Source organism: Sphaeramia orbicularis, chromosome 11 (genome assembly GCF_902148855.1).
Source record: "Sphaeramia orbicularis chromosome 11, fSphaOr1.1, whole genome shotgun sequence".
Taxonomy (NCBI): domain Eukaryota; kingdom Metazoa; phylum Chordata; class Actinopteri; order Kurtiformes; family Apogonidae; genus Sphaeramia; species Sphaeramia orbicularis.
Genome location: NC_043967.1, coordinates 27,726,205 through 27,749,043, shown reverse-complemented (window position 1 = coordinate 27,749,043; position 22,839 = coordinate 27,726,205). Strand labels below are relative to the sequence as shown.

Here is a 22,839-nt window from a genome sequence, read left to right as displayed (position 1 = left end):
ACATGTATTTACTGATATACTGTGTGAAAACTATGAAATAAAAACATTAAATGCTGCTAATTTGATGTTTTCTCACATTTTAGCATAAACTACAAACAAAACGTTATGGATATTTTTAATGTTTGGGCTATTTTTTTCAGTTGGGATTGTTGCACAACGCTTTTTTTCTTTTTTTGTGTGTGAATTGAATTGAAACACTTTTTTTTTAATTACCTGACAGTTTTATTCACAAATGGCAAAAATGACAAAAAAAGACAAAAAAAAAAAAGAAGAAATATCCTTAACTTTTTGTTTGTAGTGTACTCTAATACTAGTTATTACTCACTTCATGGACATAATATGCCAAAAAAAAAAAAAAACAACTTTTGTTGTTAATTACACTCTAATAACAATAACAAGGAATTGATTTACACTCGAACATGTTAGATCAGGTTTATCTAGAACAGCAAAGTTACAGTAATGTTTTCAATGTCAGTGTATGGGATGGTGCATAAGCATCAACTGTGTTGGCTGATATGGAACTAAAACAACAAAATCCACGAATATACAAGAGAACAGCTGTAGAATAACTGTCCACTGGTGTGACCACTGTGCATGAAAGGGTTAATTAAACTAGTCTCCTCCATCCACCCAGGCAACACTTCTCTCACTTCTTCTCCATTAGACTCCATTGGAGGTCATCCCTCATGACAGAAACATATAACCTGCTATTATCAATTTTATCACAGTAAAAGCTCTTTTCTACCAAACCAGAGGTCTCAGCTTTGGTTATGAAGGATCACTATGGCAACAGGAGACCTAAGAGCCAACCAGAGAAGTACCATCATCATCATTATGGATGTTTGGAAACTCTCAAAACAATACTGTGAATAGAAAAAGAGTGAGAACTGCTGGTTATCAGACTCCAACCTCTGTACAGTTCAGATTGTACTGCACCTTTGAAAAGGAAGTGTGCAATTTGCTTCCCTTTGATGCTTCAGTGTAGCCTTCCTGTTGAATTGATTCCAGTTATTTTCATGTTGTACAGTCGTGGAAAAATGATTAGACCACCCTTGTTCATTTTAATGCCTGGTGCAACTAAAGGTACATTTGTTTGGACAAATATAATGATAACAACAAAAATAGCTCGTAAGAGTTTAATTTCAGAGCTAATATCTATCCATTTTCCATGTTTTCTTGACAATAACCAAAATCCCTTCAGTTCTTACATCAATAACTATGGCATTGTACCGACAAAAACTGTGCTTTTAGGCATTCCATGTTTTCTTTTCTGTCTGTTTTAGTCACATGACACACACAGGAGTTAGTACTTGATTGCATAACTATTGTTTTTGATGACTTTTGATGGTCTAATAATTTTTTTCGCGACTGTATGTATTTGAGGCATCACACAATTAAATAGGGTATCATGTGCACCATTATAATCAGCAAGTATGTTATTTTAACAGGCTACAGAATGTTATCCTGTTAAAATGTCACTATTACTAAGTACTTATGACTATTTTTGTAACATGACAGGACATTAAACATGAATGCATGGATCAGCCATAACATTCTGATCACTGACAGGCAAAGTGGTATTAATTTTGATTATCTCATTATAATTGGACCTGTCAGTGGGTGGATATATTAAACAGCAAGTGAACACGTAGGCCTCAGAGTTGATGTGTTAGAAACTGCAAAAATGGGTTATTTTGATGAGGGAGAAACTGTGATGTTCAAATTACTGGGTCAGAGCATCTCCAGATCTTGTTGTTTATTCCCAGTGTGGTGAAAAGAACAAGAACCAGATCTAAACTCAACCTGTCTAATATTGCGGAGGTCCTCCTTTCTGTGCTGTGGTATCTGGACCAACATGTTAGCAGCAGATCCCTGAAAACCTGGAAGTAGAGGTGGTCCTCCAAGGATCAGATTTATTTGTCCAACACCTCCCACAGATGAGTTAGTCTGATATTGGGATGTCCTTCCTTTGTCCATTTTTGGCCTGTACTGCAGACCAGGAACACCCAACAAGACCTGCAGTTACAATCACCGTTACAGTATGGACCTGGTCAACGACTACGTTCAGACAGCAGGTCTTAATGCACAATTCAGATTTTTGGTGAAATTTTTTTGTGTGCTTGTTTATATCACACACTTCTATCAGTTTTGAGTATGAACTGAATGACCTGAAGAGACCCGCATGCGCAAAGGAGGTCCTGATGTAATACGTGATGCGCTGTGTTTACGGAAGTAAATATATTTTTCCCGACACTCCATCTCCTGGGACACAGAATTGTGATGTTTGTTACATTTCAATGACATAAAGGTCGGATAAATGCAACCTGGCCGTTCAGACTGAAGTCGCATTGCAAAATATCAGATACGTATCGGATTTAGGACCTCATATGAAAGTGGCCTGGGTCGGATTTGAAAAAATCAGATTTGTGCTGTTCAAACTGTCTTTAACAGATCAGATACAGGTCACATATGGGCAAAAAAATCGGATTTGGGCCACATTTGCCTGTAGTCTGAATGTGGCCAAAGTCACTCAGTTCCTTATGTTTCTTATTTTGCTTCAACTTCGAGGACTAAATGTTATATTGCTGCCTAATACTGTATATCCAACCCAGTGAAAGGTACCGTTGTGATGAAATAATCAATATTACCACAAACTAAATTAACTCTGGAGCACATAAATGCCATACAGTTACATTAACTTATCTGTAGATGTTTCTTCTCATTATGCTTTAAACCAGGGCTCTCACACTCATTTTCTTTCAGGGGCCACATTCAGCCCAATTTGATCTCAAGTGGGCCGGACCAGTAAAATAATAGCATAATAAGCTATAAATAACGACAACTCCAAATTTTTGTCTTTAAGTGCCGAAAAAACCCATTAAATCATGAAAATACTTACTTTTATAAACTATCCAAACAAAAAAGATGTGAATAACCTGAAAAAAACTTAAATTTCTTAAGAAAAATAAGTGCAATTTTGACAATATTATGCCTCAACTTATCATTTATACATGTGCAGTATGGATCAGATCTACAAAGACACTGTTGTTCATCCATCAGTCTCGATGACGACCTTGACTTCAGTTTTTGTGTGTCCTGGAGTGGCTTGTCGGCCCTATTTTTGCCCTGAAGTATCTGCCACAAAGACACTAAACACTTAGTAACAGGCAGAAATTTGTTAAAATTGTGCTTAATTTTCTTTAGACATTGCAGGTTGTTTATATTTGTTCAGATTATTCACATTTTATTGTTTCAGGATAGTTTGTAAATGTGAGTATTTTCATAATTTAATGTTATTTTTTGTACTAAAACAAAGACAAAAATTGGAAGTTGTCATTATTTATAGGCGTAATGTAATATTTTTTTCACATCAAACCAAGAAGAAAATATGGAGTCATTATTTTTTGTAGGTTATTATGTTATTATTTTACTGTAGATCATATTGGTCTGTATGTGGAACCTGAACTAAAATGAGTTCCACAGCCTTGACTGTGGAATTTTTGCACTTTGCAAATTCATTCCACGGGCCGCATTGGAACCTTTGGCGGGCCGCATTTGGCCCCCGGGCCACATGTTTGAGACCCCTGCTTCAAACTGTACAGTAACATTAGAAAAATTTTATGTTTTCAGAGGTAAAATATGGCTGAGGTTCAGGACTGTGAGGCATCTTGTCTGAGAACATGTTCACCTGCCTCACAGTGGTCGGGTGGTTGAAGCCAGACATGACAGACTCAGGTTGCTTAGAGCAATGCACACTCAATTGATTGGCAGACACAAGGCGATGCAAATTCAGACAAGACAACTGATCAAAAATATGGCTCAGACTTTGAGAGTACACTACCAAATGAACAGAACTTATCCAGCTCATTGTAAATCATCCTACGCTTTATGATGTTCTACTCAAATTTGCCCCAACAGATTTGCTGATCCACGTTGTCTGGAAATCTGCCAAAAAAACGAAATCCTGCCGGGAGAAAAGATACACAGCAACCGAATCAGTGTCATATCTTAAAATATTATATTCAGATGTAACCCATTACATTTAGATTAGACACTGCACTTGAAAAATAGACTTTTGTCTAATTCTGTACAATTACGATGATTAATGTCATCATCCCTGTCAAACAATGTAATGAAATTTAATAAATAAGTACAAATCACTGTCAGATCATTTTGTATCTACAAAAAAATGCAGATTTCCCATCAAGATTTTAATTTATCATAGAATAAGTAATCAAATATACGCAATTCATTTATTTTAAACTAAATAAATATTTGATTTGACAACAAGTACTTGAATAGAGAATTTTCCAGCTAGGACTGTAGATCTGTGACAATTATTGATAACTTGAATGTGTGATTACAGGATCATTATAAAATTAGTATTAGATCTTCTATCTCTCTCTCAGTGAAATCTTTGCTTTAACTCCGGCATCTTATTCTGCATTTAACAAAAATGTGAATATCTAAATGACACTGAAGATTTTTTCCATTTACTATAAAATGCATTTAGAATGCTGTGAATATTTAATGAAGAAAGAATGAGCTATAAACTTTAGAAGTAGTCTATTTCACTGTAACATTCAAGACCAACTTTCTCTGAGAAATTGTATAGTAAAAATACTGGACACTGCTTTAATGTTGTTTAGCAGTGTTTGGATACTGTTGAAGACTAAAAGTACCTTTGGCTTGGATAGTTTGACCAGAGAGCAGGATTCAGTAGCACATGGCCTGCATTTGGCACCACACAGTGGTTGGTTGTAATCCGGATGGTCCTCCAACCTTTAACCCTCTGATTGGTGGTGTAGTGCAGCTGCCAGAGTCCTGTCAGTGAGTGATTGGGTAGTGATCTGGCTCTGTGTGTCTCTGCAGACCTCTGGTCTCACTTAGGTTTAATTACAGAGTGTCCAGAGTATAGAACTTACAGCACACAGTCTCTCTGCTCTCCTGCTGCCCTGTTTGATTCTTTTGTCTTCCCCTGTGGAGCCGGAGAGTGATGGCAATTTCACATTTCTGTAGTGGGACAATGAATTGCAGTGGCACTTTGTTGATTCTGTTTGTGTTTGTGTGTCTGTCCTCTCTCCAGATGAGGTGACGATGGAGGAGGTTGGTCAGGCTGCCCAGCTGAGGGCTGGAGAACTCATCATCATTGTTGTGGTGCTCATCATGTGGGCAGGTAATGTTCCTCTTCAACAAAGCACATTCATCACTGCAGACCTTATAGGACTCCACTGTCTGAGGAGGAAAGCTCTCTGTTTGAGGTCCTGTTAAGACACACACACACAGACACTGCTGCTGGTGTCATTTCTCTGTGATGTGTATTTTGTGCCCTGCGGTGGTTTTTAGATGATATGAATCTGACCACTGCACATTGGATCTTTGTGATCATATCACAACAAAAGTAAAGTGTTGTAGATAGAGATAAGAACCAGAGAAGTTTAGACGAAGTGTGTCCAGATGCTAGCAGATTTTGATATGATTGAGACTGAGATTTAATCTTGATATATATGGGCAGAAACTGTCTCATTCTGAGATTTGAGATTAGAATTTGGAATGTTATTCATTAAAAGACATGGTTCAGAGTATAACTCTGAATTCTGACAGAAGGATTCTTAACCACACATTAATCAAGTACAAAAAATAAATGTTACATTAGACAGCTCAACTTACCTGGTGTATTGTAATATGTATGTACTGGCTTACATTTTATTTATTCAAATGATTATGCATTTAACTTAAAGGTGCACTACTTAAGATTTATGAGTATATATTTGGGGAAATAGATCACTAATTATACATTTGTATAAAATTACCTGGAAATCAGAACTGCTGTGTTTTTTAAACTGTGGAATGGTCTGTTTACATCTATAAGGGGTGGACATGCTGCACCACCACTCTACAGTGTTTTACTACATTTTAAACAGCACCACAGGGTGTCATACATGTTTTAAAGGGGGAGCATGTGGCTTGTTTGCAATGTGCAATGTGACCACTAGATGACACAAATTGCCTCACATTGCACCTTTAAAGTGAGGACACAGTAAGAGCTATGCCCAAATTGAGTGCATGCATTTAAGCTAGAATACCTTAAGTGGGGTATGCACATAAAGATAATCGGGCTGTTTTTGTCCCCATTTTCCCCCTTCCTGACCAAGGACAGCAAAACACCAGATTATTTTATGTTTTATAAGATTATGCTATAAGATTATCCTGTGAATTTGTCCCGATAATCAGCCCCAAAAGAGGTTGGGGACAACAATCGTAAATATTAAACTTGTTCAATATTTACGACCAAAGTTCTTCATGTGTAGGGAAAGCCAACAACTCACGAGTCATGACTCTGTGAACTGTGACATGGAACAGAATGTAGCCAGTCAAGAAGCGAGCTGACTGAGGAAGAAGGAAGCAGGTGTAAATAAAAACAAGCATGGCCGACCTGAAACATAAAGTTCGGTGGACCTCAGAAATTCCTGATTTTTCTGTCAAAAATAGTCCCAAGAACACCATCATTCTGTCCTCTTGTATGTCCTCTTTCATGTTGTGTGTTGTGTTTTCCAGTTGTCGCTATGTTCCTTCTTCGTTTTTGTTAGATTACGTTTGATCACGCAAGATTTCTGGCGTGGAGGACTAGATTCTAGATCAGTGGTGGGACAGAATCCTTATGTGTGTGGTGTGCTGTGTTGAAATGATCGTAGCACACCACACAGTACGATCAAAACTGTTCATTGCCTGATTTTTTTATCTTCATGTGCGGGGTCTGAAACAGATAAAAAATCTCTTCAGATTTAGAAAATCCTTAGGTGTGTACCTCATTTTAGTCTATCACTAGTTCTGGATCCAGTAAACGGTAGTATTGCAAATGAAAAAACAAGTAATAGAAAGTAGGAAATATGAATAATGGAAAGGAAAAAAAACAACTTGTATGCACTTGCATTAGGTGGAACATGAAGGAACAACAGGCATGGTCCATGAATGAGGAGGCAGAAGGCTTCTTGTTCCATTAAACCATTTCAGCATCATATCACTGATGTAACATGACAGCCTTTCTTCGGTATTATTTTAACATTTTCAGTCATTTCAGTCATCATAATCATACTGTTGAGTAGCTCACATACACAGATGTCTCTATGGAAACTGGCCTCAACATACTTCACTGTTGAAAAAACAAAGAACTGCTGGCACTGCTGTTGAAGCAACAGCAGAGGGAAAACTTTTTCAATTTAGGCATTTTTCCCATCTTTCAAAAGCAAATTAATTAGTTTGATTCATTGCCTAACCATACATTCATATCAGACTGACAAAGCTTCCAATACAATTGAAAGAAAAAGTGCCAAGAGTTGTGAGAGTCTTGGAAAGCTGGTAGCAATTGTGTTGGGTGAGTTTTTCTGTTGTGCATAAATCTGCTGTGTATTTATTTATTTATTTATTTATTTATTGGGGACAGTACAGAACATCTACAACAATTGACGCTGTAAATATGCCAGATTGTAACATCAGTGCTAATTTCCATCTGTAGCCCCTAGGCAGGTGACAAGAAAGACAACTGACAAAAGGCAAAACATCATAAAAACACACAAAACAACACAGTGAGGAAAATGTACTGATGGTCACAGGCTTGGTTTTCCTTCATCCAATCTTTAAGTTGTGATTTGCAGGGAGCATAGGATTGTGACTCTCTTATATTGAGTGCTAAACACGGTTATTATCGTTAACGAAAACTAACGAAATGACGAAAACTAGAATTGTAAAAACATTTTCGTTAACTGAAATAAATAAAAACTATAATTAAAAGAAAAAATGATAACTAACTGAAACTGTGTTGCGTACTTACAAAACTAACTAAAACGGATAAAAATTATGGATAAAATTCCCTTCATTTTCGTCTTTGTCAATGTTGGATTGATATGAAATCGACTTATTTCCCTTGAACAATTTTAGCTAGTGGCACCATATGATATTAATGGTCAGTCACTTGTGGTCACTTGTGGTTTCCAGTCGTCTTCAGGTCCCCACTCTATCTGGAAACTTGGAGATTAAAGTTGGGAGAAAGCAGCAGAGTCTTGTCTGGGATTTATTTGAATACAACGGAGCAGAGGAGAAAAGATATAAAAAAAAAAAAAAACTAAAACAAAACTAAAACTAATCATTTAAAAAAAAGCAAAAACTTAAAAAAAAAAACTAGCAAACCTGCTCTAAAAACTAATTAAAACTAACTGAATTAGAGAAAAAAAAGTCAAGATTAAATAAAACTAAACTATAATGAAAAATCCAAAACTATTAGAACCTTGGTTCTAATAAACTCAATCATTTGACAGTTAGAAAGTTGGAGTCACACATTATAATGTAAACAGATTGCACCAGCTCACCTTTACAACATATCCGCTTGCGCCAATTAGTTTTTATCTCTGCATCTGTACACATAGTTTCTTTAAACACCAAGAATATGCATCTCCTGATTTAAGTCTCCCATTTATTAGCTTATACTATAGTTATGTGTATCTGTAGCACTGACAGATGAGTCATAAATATTCCCTCCTAACCCACAAATTGAAATGAGATACAAATGTGGCCTGATTACTATACATGGAATATATGTACAGTAACAAAAAAGGCCTAAATGTCCTTTACCAATTACCCATGAGAGGAAGAGAGGAAGAGTCGAAGAAAAGTTGGAGTGAGAGTGAAGAGTGAAAGACAGAGGCATCGACGCATGAGAAGAGCAAAAACCAGGGCAGGGTGGTGAAAAAACAACTCACAGTGAAGGAGGCGAATTGTGTTTTTCAGCTCTAATTGAGCCTGTGGGGCATGCTGGAGGATATCACAGCGAGATATCCCATCTTGCCCTTTGGTATTGCAGTGATCAGATGAGTTGAGGCTGACATAAGCAGAACGCCAAACTGAAGCCCGCTCGGGCCAGATATTCTCCCACTTCCACCGTCCGCTGACTCCTCCACCGTCATGAATTATTCTCTTTTTCTGTGTTTTCTATCTCGTTCAGCATCTCTCTCTGCTCTCTGCCATGTTTTTAATCACTTTGGCTGTAGGTGGGTGTCATGCTGCTATCTTAACATCAAGCTCATATCTCAGTCTCAGTCTCCCACTTCAGTTCGGCCTCAGAGATGTAGAAACAAACAAGCTGCAGATCTCATTACAAAATCAGATTTAGATTTTGAGATTTGCACAGTTGTCAGAAAACTTTTGATGTTTAAATTTTCCATCAAGGGCTTTTCAATATATTTCAACAACCAGAAACATCTTGACAAATAATCACCATGTCTATTCGTCTCCCAGGTGTGATTGCTCTGTTTTGTCGTCAGTATGACATTATCAAAGACAATGAGCCCAACAACAATAAGGACAAAGCCAAGAACTCCTCAGAGTGCAGTACCCCAGAGCACCCACAGGGTGGGCTACTGCGCAGCAACGTCTAAGACCAGCCCTGCATCGCCTTCTGCAATAACCAACTCCTCCTCAGGACAGGTGAGGACCGTGTTGTATAGTAACGAAGCAGTAACACTTCACTATTATACTGAAGTATGTTTTGGAGAATTTGTACTTTACTGAGTATTTTTTATTCTGTTTACTTTCACCTTTACTTTACTACATTTCCTAACTCATTTGCATACTTCTACTCCGATACATTTTTAATGCACAGTATTGCTACTTGTTACAAAAAATAAATAAAAGGAAATTTGGTGTTTTCACCGCTAACTTTACCGGTGACTGCAACAAAGTTAGGAAGCTGATTTGTCATTGGCCCTAATCGCATAATACAAGTTAAACGACGGTCCACACTCAACTCATTCATTACTTGAGTACATTTAACTATAGAGTACTTGATGTACTGAAGTACAGTAAATACTAGATACATAAAGACTTTAACTTGAGAAGCATTTCAATTGGTGACTTTAACTTCTACCAAAGGGTCCGATCCAGCAGTAACACGTGGACACATTTCGTGTTCAGCAGTCTCTGTCATGTAAGCAGAGTAACTTATATGCATGTATTATACATATTTGAGTAGGTACTTATAAGCACTTTAACATTATATACAACAAAATTTGGGGAGAGAAAATTTTTAGGGGAAAAATGCCAAATTCCTGCTCGGTAACACATGGATTTGAAACGGACATCAATTTTTTAAGCTATACGCAAACATTCAAAACATGCAGTTCTCGACAGAAATTGATATGAAGTAAGACAAAACCTTTTAAATTTTATGTTCAACTATGATGAAAATAAATTGTGGAGTAAAATATTGAAAAGTCTCGTGGACACGTGGACAGGTTGCCATAGTAACATGCGGATGACACTTTACCATTGTATACATCACCCAAAATGTTGACTTATTTTTTTAAAACAACAAGCCAGATATAATCAGAATGCTTTATTTAATGTATTTAATACAAACAGTGTTATTTACAACTTGTGCTGGTCCATACTGATATAGGTAAATTACAAATTAAGACTCATTTCTTGATAACAGTTCACAGATCTTCAGTCTTTTTAAATGTGACCAGTGTATGGATTCACAAACTTCATCATTCAGAATTTTAATTTCTCAATGCAATAGACAGTCTTTTACATGTCTTTTTTGTTAATTTAATGCATCCTGTGTAAGTGGTATTTTAAGAAGGATAACAGTTCCATAAAATAGAGATCTTTAGCTAAAAATTTAGCCCACCTGATAAATGATGTGTGCAAATTTACTTTTTCATGTTGACGTTCTCTTTCACTTAATCAGACCCCAAAGTCATTTTTCAGTAGGGTACCTGTACTTCTACTAAAGTGTGACTTTTCCAGTACTTTATACAACATTAGGTGAGGATCATATGTAGGAAACATTTCTTCTATACTTCTATTCAACTTCTACACTTTTAAGCAGAAAGACTTTCGGGCATTCATCCTGACAGCTTTTCCCACAATTTAACCAAGTAGTTTTTTTAATACTGAAACCTAATTAAGTGGGTTTGGTCCTTGCTCTAGCCAAGCAACTCATTCAGGATCATTTTGTCAAAAAGTTTCATCTGCTGTAATTCTCTTTGGCAGCATTGCTCTGCTCTGCCTTTCCATGTGACACATAAAAGCCTAAGGCAGGGAGAGCAGCAGCAAGACAACCTTTACTAATGAAAAACTGAAAATAATAAGTTAGTCTAAAAATTGTACTTTCCTCAGGATGAAGAAGTAGTATTTGGGGTGACAGTGCAACGTAATAGGCATACATCCACCACATGTTACATATCAATGAAAACAGACTCATCCACAAAAGACCTGAGACGCCACTAAGATTTGTTATTTTAGACTCAGGAACACTCATTACTTTATTATGACTATCATGATCCTGTCAGTCAATCTGGATGTCATTCCTCCCCTTATTACCATTTGTAACCTTATGTTTGCACCATAGAAACAGCAACTTCATCTGCGACTAATGTGCCTTTTGCTAATAAATAAACAATAATAGTAACAAATAGAGGACCCTGAATCCACCCCATCGAATACCACCTTACCACCCAGGAGGACTAGTCAAGAAAAATCAAAACGTTTCAAGGTCTGGTTATCTAAAAAAAAAAAAAAAAAAAAAAAAAAAGAAAGGGGGCTGTGTTATGTGTCGGTGTTTCCCTGACATTATTTACCGAGCCATGAGGCCTGTTTTATAATGGTTACAGAGAGAAAAACGTACATTTTCACAATTTATATGAAGCAAGAATATGTTTGTGTCAATATAGTTTTTAAATTTATATGGAAAGATTTATTTATTTATTATTTCGTATTGTATTGTATTGAAGTAGCCTGCTTAAAGTGATCACTTATCAAAACAGTATGTTGCTGCTGTTTGCTCTTGGATAATGTAGTGATTAACGTACAGTCCATGTTTTGAATTCCTTAGCTATAGTGTTGCATTTGATTGACAGGCATGGAGCAGATCATAGAATGGTCCTAACAACCAAAAGAGACTTGAGACTTGACTTGGACTTTCTAAACAATGCCTTATGAGCATCTCCACATGTGAAGTTTGTCACCCTTTATACTACCTCATCTACTTCCTAAAGCCTTCCTGCTGAACAGTCTTTCTGTTACAGAGTCCAGTCATCAAACTGTGACTACTGTCTTCCAAACTCTCATTTAAGGCTTTATATGCACACACTTCCATTTTTATTCCTGTTTACTCTGTGCTTTATGTTTTATTATGCTGCTTCAGTAAACTAAATCCCCCACACATTTATTCAAGTTTCTTCCTCACAAAGGATCATCGCCTCATGAATTTAGATAACTTTTTTTTTGTCTCTGATTCACTTATTTCACATCTTCTTTTATGGTTTTATGCTACTGTCAGGTGTGTGTAATTTTTTACTCATGTAAGAATGTTACATTTCAGTATGTTAAAGATAAATTAACCCTAAAAGCCCCACAAATATATTTGTCACAAGGTCCAAATGATTTTTTTTGTCTTTCCTAAGTGATTTATCATCATTTATTATATTGTCCTCTATGTGTTGCATTTTCAGTGAAAATCAGGTGTTTTCCTATATTTAATTCACTGATCATGTAGATATTTGTAAAAGCTCAGAATTCTACCAAACATTATTATGGCAAAACTGAAGAGAAACTGCCCTTAACTGAACAATCAAACAAATTTCTCCATCCATTGTCAATGATCCAACTCTGTGGGTTTTAGTTGTGAATCTAAGTTGTAGAACAGTGGTTGTCAACCGGGGGCACGCCCCCCTGGGGGGGTGTGGACACTTTCCCAGGGGGGTGCAAGCAAGTGACACTGTGGTGTGTGTGTGCCGGTGCATTAGCGAATACTGTTGTACATCACAACATTATAAATCACCCAGCACATACTCTGGGGGAGGGGGGGTGCATATATCGTCCGGCACATCATCCCCCGTCGTTCGCAAATTCGTTTTTGGAGTGCAGCGGGTAGTCAGTGATAAAGTGAGTTGTGGAGCTCACTTTCACTTTCTCACAGCTTTATCTACAGAACTATATAACACACCACATCCTCATCATATAGGTCCATCGTGTTACTTTTAGATTATTTGGGGGGGGGGGGGGGGGGGTGCATATTGTCCAGCACATCACACCTCCCGCCACAGTCGAAAATGTGTTTTCGGGGGCAGCAGGTAGTCAGTTATTAGGTGAGTGGAGCTCACTTTCACTTTCACACAGCTGTATCTACAGACCTATATAACCCACCACGTCCATCGTGTTACTTTTAGAATTATGTACACCCCACCCCTGGGGATAGGGGGTGCAACAGTAGGCTCATGATGCCGTTAGTGGGGCATGGCTCAAAAAAGATTGAGAAATCCTGTGGTAGAAGTTGACGGTGTTTCCATGTTCACTACAGAGCCTCTGACAAACTGCATTTTACACCAATTATTTATATGTATTGATAGGAGTGGTGGATCAACAGAGATTAAACATTTAAGATCAGTAGATGCTTTTGGTTGGAGGTGGATGTTTGGGTCTTCATGGTGAAAAAAGCTAAATTATTGCAGAATCTTTCCTGACTCTTGCCTGTTATCCACCCTTGTAAATCAATGTTTTACAGATCCTGAGACCAACAGAAAGCCATCCTCAGATATCATCACACTGAAGAACAGCTCGACCATCATTCAACTCAACTATGCTCAACACTATGGAGAACTGAAGCAGAATTCAGCCAATTCTGAACTTGCAGAAGCTGCAAACATACAAACAGCTGAAGACTGAACTACAAATTTACTTTAGTGTGACCAAAACTTGATAACTACTACAGGCCTACTTTTGAATGAACAGCTGAATACAAGATACAAAAAAAAACAGCTGTCGATCAACAGCAACAGAGGGGACGTTGTAATTTCCTCTGGACGTGGACTGTTTGAGGCATATGTTCTGGTTATTCATCATCAGTGGCATCGAATCCAAGGAGAGGATCATCAAACATGAAAATCTGAGAGATTTTTTTTCCACTTTCAGGTTTGTATCCCTGGTCAGAGGTGGCAGAAATGTAGGTTGGCTGACAGGAATAGCTGGTCCTTTTGGTCCAGGTATTAGTCAGTGCCCAACCAAGGACTTTCTCTTTTCTATCCGTCCTTCTGTCATTCTGTCCTTTCTATCTTTATTACGGCCCTTTGAGTAGCAGCTCATCTCTTCCCATCTTTCTGTGTTGGTGTCTCTCTAATAAGCACATTGCTGTTTGGTGCTCCTCCTATTGCGATTGTTTGAGCTTTCACAATCCCAATCTTGATTAGGGGTATATATTTTGTTATTGGGTCCAACGTATTTCATATTGAGTCTGCTGTCTTTCTAAAATGATGTGTCTATTTTTCTGTTTTCTCTCTCTAATGCTCTCTTCAGTTTGGGGATAAAATTGGACACAGTTTTTACAGTGGCCCATATTTCCTTTGAATGAATTGGATGACACTTTGTGAAAGCAGCTATGATTCACAAAACAGTTCAAGGACTGGTCAGGCTGTCTCTCTTCAAACTGCTATCTCATTGCAAAGCCAAATCCTACAACTTTGAGGTTTGACATCCAAAGTTAACCTTCGACGTCAAACTTTAAAATAACTGACATGGGTGAAAAAGACTGATTCAAGTTCATATTGGGGTTTATTGTTCATCCCTGCATATTCAGCACCATATGCTGTTTGTGGGCTGCAGCAGGATGTGCAGGGAATAAGGATGGCGGTATGCAGGGCATCATCTCTAATGAAATGTATACACTGGGCAAAGTTTGGCTTGGTTTCCGCTCTGATTTGGCCCAAGACCATCAGGGATGCCAGGTTGCAGAGGCCCACAGATGATGTACTTATCTGTGAGGCTGCATTCATTTCCCCATTGCAGCTCATGTCAACATGTATCTAATGTGACTGGATAGTAATTAGAGTGAAAAAGGATGTGATACAGATATGACTGCCCAAACCTTAGAGCATTAGAATCATGTAGAGCTCAAAAAATTTCACGCTTTAAATGCTTTAAAACAGGGGTGTCAAACTCATTTTAGTTCAGGGGCCACATTCACCTAATTAGATCTGAAGTGGGGCAAACCAGTAAAATAATAACATAATAATCTATAAATAATGTCAACTCCAAACTTTTCTCCATGTTTTAGAGCGAAAAAAGTAAATTTACATTATGAAAAGGTTTACATCTGCAAACTATCCTTTCAAAAGACGTGAATAACATGAACAAACTGAAAAAAATAAGTGTAATTTTAACAATATTCTGCCTCAGTTTATCATTTACACATGTTCATTATAACTTACAGCTCACAGTGGATCTACAAATATACAAAACATTTAATAACAGACAGAATCTTGTTAAAATTGTACTTACTTCTCTTAAGACATTTTAGATTGTTCATATTTGTTCAGGTTATTCACATTTTTTGCAAAATTATACTTTGTTTTAGTGTAAATACATGAAAATATTTACATTTACAAAGAGAAAAATTTGGAGTTGTCATTATTTATATGTTATTACCTCCGCCAAGAAGGTTATGTTTTTTCATGGTTTGTTTGTCTGTCTGTCTGTCTGTCTGTCTGTCTGTCTGTCCGTTAGTGTGCAACATAACTCAAAAAGTTACAGACAGATTTTGATGAAATTTTCAGGGTTTGTTGGAAATGGGATAAGGAAGAAATGATTAAATTTTGGTGGTGATCGGGGGTGGGGGGGCCCACGGGGGGGGCCACTGATCAGCCTTGGCGGAGGTCTGCGGTCTCCGAGTGCTTCTAATTATGATAGTATTTTACTGAATCCTGCCAATGCGAAATTGAATTGGTCTGAATGTGGAACCTGAACTAAAAGGATTGTTCATATCTTAGTGTAATTTTTGCATTTCACAAATTCATCCCAAGGGCCAGACTGGACCCTTTGGCGGGCCGGATTTGGCTCCCGGGCCGCATGTTTGACACCTGTGCTTTAAAACATGACATCCGATGTCTTGACTCTCTATTTTAAACAGTCCGTTAGTTTTATTTTTGGTTCAATGCTCCTATAAAGGGTTAACTGTAATGCGTCAGGCTGATTGAGAACTGTTTGTCAGGATGTCAGAGTAGAGACACTCTTTGGGAGAGCGTCGAGTTGCAGACCAAATATTAATACAGATGTCTTTTCAGTGTTATCAGATTTGACAGTTTTATTATTCTTTTAATAGTCATCCAGGCGTTTGTTAACTAAAGCATTAGAAGTATTTTTGCATCAGTTCTTTGGAGAGTGATGGGCCTCCATTTTATTTTTTATTATGGTAAATGAAAGAAGGCAGAATATGTGTGAAGATGGGAAAATGCATTGTACATTATGGTCCTGGTAAGAATAATACAGTCCACATTATTACCCTGATCTATACACAGATAGACATATTTCATTCTCAGTTGTGTGTCTGATAAAGAAAAGTGATTACAGAACTTTCAGAGTCTGTTCCAGAACTAAGGAAACCATTGTCATATTCAAATCATTTCTAGTAAAGTTTGGAACATTTTATTTCTTATTGGTTTTCTGTAAGGGTCATGTTCTTCACTAAAGTAATGGCATTCCGATATTAAACACATTGTTCATAGATTAGGAGATAATAACACCACCTGGTCTAAAATGAAAGAATGTAAGTGACCATTGGAGGTGTTAGGACAGATAGAACCCATTTACTCTGGCTCAGTACTTGTGTAGTCATGTATAATGGCATATATCCACCCATACTGAACTCATTATGTACAACAGGAATCCTCAAGGCTACAATAATCTGCTCTGTTGAACCACAACACAGATGACAATGGTATAATTATACATAGCCTGGTCAAAAAAAGTCCCACATGGACCTTCTTTTTCTGTGATTTGGCTGCACTATCTATGGTAACATTTCAATAAGCCGATGCAGTATCACAACCTTTATTTCCATCATTTCTTGTTCGCATAACACTGCTGATCCTAGACCTCATCAACTGAATCAGCCCCAGATCACAACACTGCCCCCCCCCCAGGCTTGTTCTGTTGACACTAGGCATGATGGGTATCACTTCATCCACCTCGATCTCCTCATCCTGATGGGGTCAATCTGACCACATCATCAGACCACACGACCTTTTTCAGTTAGGGTTCATTTTTTTTCTCTTTTTTTGACATATTTGGTTCATGTGATCCAAACTATCTCTTGTAAGTCATTAGTCACTTTTCCGTTGACCCTCAAAGCGCGTGACTATAACTTGTGTATAAAAATTTGCCTACTGGTAAAACACCAATTTTGCCCAGACTCTTGTTTTTCGATGAAAAGGTTTGCGCTGACAAAGGGTGGTTTTTCGGGCGTAGTGAAATTGGTATATCACATGAAACTGCAAAGGAAAGACCTTTTTCTGCAACTAGAGTCATATAATTAAAAAAAAAAAAAAACGATGTTGACGGATGTTACAACAACCAAAGAAGAGTTTTAAAAGAAACATGGCGCGGTATGTGTGGACACACAAGGAAACCGAATAATTTTTTAATTTAGTACGGGATAGAGGGATAATATTTAATAATAATGAATATATCTGTAAATCAACCCGATATTTACGTTCGTTGCCATGTTTATGGAATGACTTCTCATGTCATCTTGCGATAATAAATAAACAAATCGTCGCATTTGTGATTTAATGGAAAAACCGACATTAGTACTTCTGTTTTTTCCACATTTAGTAAATATCGGTAAAGTTTTGCACAGATGTCCAATGGAAAAGCCACTACTGCTTATTCTTCAATGAGTAAACCATAGACTGTATGTAAAGATGGACATTATTGCTTTCAAATCTGATGCCAAAACATCTCAATCTGGTGCCTGGCTCCAGTATGGTATCATAAATCCAGTCCTTTCTTGTCATTTACTGCAGCCAAAATAAAAATTCTCAAGTACACATCCAGTCCACTTTTCCCAAAGGCATTGGCACTGACAGCTGTAGGTACCTTTTCCTGAATCTGTGCAGCTGGGAGCCAATCAGGTAAATTGCTGCCCATCACACAGACAACATTGCTGCTATCATTACTACATATTAGCAGCACTTTTATATAGTGAAAGGTAGTGGCATCACGCCATTCAGCTTTATATACAGTCTATAAGATTAGTTGCTTTTCCATTGACCCTCGAATTGCACAAATATAACTTGTGCATAAAAATTTACCTAATGGAAAAATAACAATTTTGCCAAAAGTCTCATTTTTTGATTAGAAGTTTTTGCACTGGCAAGAGGTGGTATTTTGGGCATAGCGCTAATGGTATATCACGCAAAACTGCAATGGAAAGACCTTTTTTGCAACTAGAGTCAGGTGAATTTAAAAAACGGACGTTACAACAAGCGAAGAAGAAGAAGAAACGTTGTGGTATGTGTGGACACACCAGGAAACCCAATCATTTTTTAAATTTAGTACGAGATGGAGGGTAATATGTAATAATAATAATAATAATGAATATATCTGTAAATCAACACCATATTTACGTTCGTCGCCATGTTTATGGAATGACTTCTCATGTCACCTCGCAATAACAAATAAACAAATCATCGCATTTGTGATTTAATGGAAATAACATTAAGCACTTCTGTTTTTTCGACATTTAGCAAATATCGGTAAAGTTTTGCGCAGATGTCCAATGGAAAAGCGACTATTGTTTTCTCCCCCTTTAATGACAACATTTCTGGTTCAGTCATTAGCAACACATTGTTCATGTTTTTTCTTTGGACAATGGAAACTCATTTCTCAAAAACTTTTTAAAGAGATCACATTATCCTTCAGTCTCATACATTAAAAAAAACATTGCAGCGATTATCAATGTAAAACATCAACCGAATGCTTTACTTCCTCTACTCTATTTGCTACAGCCATGTGTTACATTGCTTACATACCACCACCTTCTGATGACCGGTCAATGGAAATGCACCACAAATCCATTTTTTCTCTTTTTGTTTTTTTTTGCATTATTTAAAATTCTTTTGACAGTTATGGAAACATGGTGAGTAGTGAGCATTTGCCCCCTATAAGTCTTAGATATTTACAGTAGTTTTAACTTGTTGTTACTCCCGGTATTTAGGCAGGAATAATCAATGCGGAAAATCACTGTTTGCAGCCTGACATCTTAAGCACAGTTTGACATCTTATCATAAATGGCAGCATAAATATTCATGCCATTTTCTTTCATTTCAGTTACTATTTAATCAGTGGTTTTATGTACAGTATCAAAAGACCTCATCAGAGTTATCCAGCTGAAGATGAAGCCTCATTATCTTCTACGGGACTTCCTATTCAATTATGATGTGTTATTCAAATAATTGCAAATATATTAGACCCCAGACTCTGGATGCTGATGCTCGCCAGTGGAGTTCACTAAAAAGTCAGACACAAAAACGCTGTGAAGCTGAACTCAGCAGAGTTGCAGCCATATTAGAGATAATGAGTGAATGTCTGAATGGCTCGGTGGTTGAGATGACTGCTAATCAGTACCACATACAGACACAGAAACGCTGGATTTGATGTTAAATACTACTCCATGCTGAGAGAGACAGCATTAGTTTCTCAGTCATCTGTTCTGTGCTCAAACTCTCACCCTACCATCCATTTTCCACCTCCTCCCTCTTTCCTCCTCTATCTCCAGCCACCCTCATCCGCCTTCATTCCCCCATTTATGACTTTCCCCTCACTTTCTCTCCTTTTGTCGCAGTGTTCTCTTTCTTATATATCACTCCACGCTACCTCATTTCTCCCCTCCACCAGTCTTGTCCTCACTTCTCTCCCCCTCCCCAGCTTTCCCCTCTCCCCTGTTTCTCATTATAGCCGCTCTCAGACTCCCCGTTAGCCACCTTCTTCCTCTCTGCATCAGCTCTCCTGTGTTCTCATTCGGCCTCGGCCCACTGCCTATCCCTCGCTCCTCTACTCATTTATCACCTTTTCGTCTCACACCGGCCTGGATAGACACTTTACCTGGTAAACAAGTAAGGTGGAATAGACTACATGGGAGGAGGAGAATGAAAGAATCAATGAAAGATAAGAAGCCTGAGAACTGGGAGGAATAAGACTGGTAATGAAAATAGAAGCACTTTTTTTTTACTCCATTAATAAGCACATTTTAAGGTGCTCTTAAAAGCATTTGGATATGATTTTAGATTTGAGCGGGAATGTGGTTAAATAATCTTTGATCTAAAGCAGGGGTGTCAAACTCAGTTTAGTTCAGGGGCCACATTCACCCTAATATGATGTAAAGTGGGCCGGATCAGTAAAATAATATAAATAATAGGATAGGAACTTTTGAGTAAAAAAATTAAATTCCGTAATGACAATGTTGGCATCTATGAACTGTACTTGAACATAGCATGAACAAATATAAACAACCTGAAAATTTGTTAGTAAAATAAGTGCAATGTTCACAATATTACGCCTTAGTTTATCATTTATACATGTGCATCACAACTTGGAGATCACAGTGGATCAACAAATACACCAAAAATTAAATAACAGGGAGAATATTATTAAAATTCCACATACTTCTCTTAAGATGTCAAACATGTCAAACATGTGGCGCGGGGACCAAATCCGGCCTGCCAAAGGGTCCAATCCGGCCCACAGGATGAATTTGTGAAATGCACAAATGACATTGAAGATATTAATCGTTGTAGTTCAGATTCCACATTCAAAACAATATGATCTAAAATGGGTCAGACCAGTAAAATGCTATCATAAGATCCTAGAAATAATGAAAACTGCACATTTTTTCTCTACTTTTGTGTATAAAAAAAGTAAAATTACGTGAAAATATTCACATTTACAAACTATGCTTTTACAAAAAACCTGAATAACCTGAACAAATATTAACAATCAGAAATGTCTTAAGAAAAGTGAGTGTAATTTTACCAATGTTCTGCCTGTTACTAAATGTTTTGTGTATTTGTAATTGTAATTTAAGTTGCAATGCACATGTGTAAATGATAAACTAAGGCATAATACTGTTAAAATTGCACTAAAGACATTTCAGGATGTTTGTGTTATTCAGGAATTTTTGTAGATGGAAACATTTTCATAATGAAACTGGACATTTTTCACTGTTATTATTTTACTGGTCCGGCCCATTTGAGATCATTTTGGCTTGAATGTGGCCCCTGAACTAAAATGAGTTTGACACCCCTGTCTTAAGACATTTCACATTTTTTGTAAAAGGATAGTCTGTATATGTAAACATTTTTGAGCAATTTTACTTCTTTTTACACTAAAACAAAGAGACAAATTTACAGTTTTCATTATTTATTGGTTATTACAGTATTTTAATGGTCTGATCCACTTTAGAATGAAATGACCTAAAATCATTTTAACATCCTTGATTGTTAATATCTTCAGTGTAATTTTTGCATTTCACAAATTCATCCCGGGGGCCGGACTGAACCCTTTGGCAGGCCGGATTTGGCCCCCGGACCACATGTTTGACACCTCCCAGATAGCAAATATTTTGGCAGTATTATGGCATACATTCAGCATTTTTGGCTTTCTTTTGGCATTATGAAAACCTTTAGGCTTAACTGTGGTATGATTAAGGTTATCCATAATAGATATGGAGGCACCAGCAGTATATGGCTGAGTTCTGGCATATGTCTGGTTAACCAAAAGACTGGGCAAAGAGTGGGATCAAGTATAGGGATGGTATGGCATGTTTATGGCAAGACAGAAGATTGACTAAAGAGCGGCAACATCTTATGCCATATATGGATGTGTTTTGGTTGTGTTTTGGCATATTTCTGTAAAGCCAAAACACTGCAAAGAGCGGGAATTTCTACCCAGAAGAAAACCCCACTTCATTTTAACAGCACGATCAACACAAATTTTGGCCTCCTTGTGGCCTCTCATTGGGTCAGTTTTGGCTACTTTTTGGCTGGATTATGGAGATTTGGGGCTTTTCTGAGACAATTATGGCTATATTTTGGAAGTCCGCAATTAGTTTTGGGTGAATTTTGGCTTCCTTCTGGTTTGATTTTGGCTAGCCTATTTTGGACCATTTAGGGCCCATACATCCACCCAGAACTTTGCCAAATGGCATGCCAGTTTTGGGCCAGATTTAAGCCATAATGATTTTGCTATCTGGGATGTGATCTAAAGGATGTGTGAATGGAATGTATAAGATTTCAAACCATCAAAACTTAAAAAAATAAATAATTCAATAAATAAAAAGCTAAAGAAACTTGTTTTGCTCCTGCACACAAAGGAAGGATAAGAGGGCAGACTTGCAATTTCTGAAGTATTACAATGCTTGAAGGGGATGACAGAAGTGGGTCATTACGGCTGGTCACAGCAGAATTAAAGAACAAGTGCAGACAGTAAAGTGCACACAGGGGATCTGAATACCATGCATCTCTAAGGGGGAGTGTAGATGATAGAGTTTGAAGGAGCTGTTATTGCTCAGTCTGCACAGATGGCCCAGGTAAAAACAGGGAAAGACTCCAGTCAGCAAATTCAGGAGTATTTTTAAACCACCCTGCTTTTTGTCTTCTGCTGGCTGTCATGTCGTCTGCTTCCTGTTATAAGGAAAAGGACGGAACGAGGACCAGACTTTTATGCACATATGTTGGAAAGCAAACACTCCTTTTCTAAACAAATAAATAAATACCAGCCTCCATATGCATTTACATCCACCCGTTTCACTGTTGTACTCTATTTGTATGTAGCAATTGTGAAGTAGCCTGATAATGTTTTATTCATCTTAATAGGATCAGTGCAAACATGCTTGTCTGGCCTGTTAAATCCAGCTGAGATTGAATCTAGCCATTTCCATCTTTAATTTATTTGGTAATATTTTCAGTGCAGGAAAACACAAAAAGGAAACAGTTGATGAATACTTAGATGGCT

General features: G+C 37.4%; 1 protein-coding gene and 1 long non-coding RNA gene across 2 annotated transcripts in view; both read left to right on the top strand.

Moving 5' to 3' along the window:
* Positions 1-14,971, top strand: part of fndc5b (fibronectin type III domain containing 5b) — a 44,574-nt gene extending 29,603 nt beyond the window's left edge. The window contains exons 4-6 of the mRNA XM_030147839.1: positions 5,087-5,176; positions 9,292-9,480; positions 13,562-14,971. Coding sequence (XP_030003699.1) covers positions 5,087-5,176; positions 9,292-9,431 — 230 coding nt within the window. The 3' untranslated portion in view covers positions 9,432-9,480; positions 13,562-14,971. The remainder of the gene's footprint in view (positions 1-5,086; positions 5,177-9,291; positions 9,481-13,561) is intronic.
* Positions 14,972-15,917: 946 nt separating this feature from the next.
* Positions 15,918-17,217, top strand: LOC115428679 (uncharacterized). Its single transcript, XR_003936671.1, has 2 exons — positions 15,918-16,316; positions 16,347-17,217. It is a non-coding gene; the product is annotated as an uncharacterized LOC115428679 (long non-coding RNA).
* Positions 17,218-22,839: the final 5,622 nt, after the last annotated feature.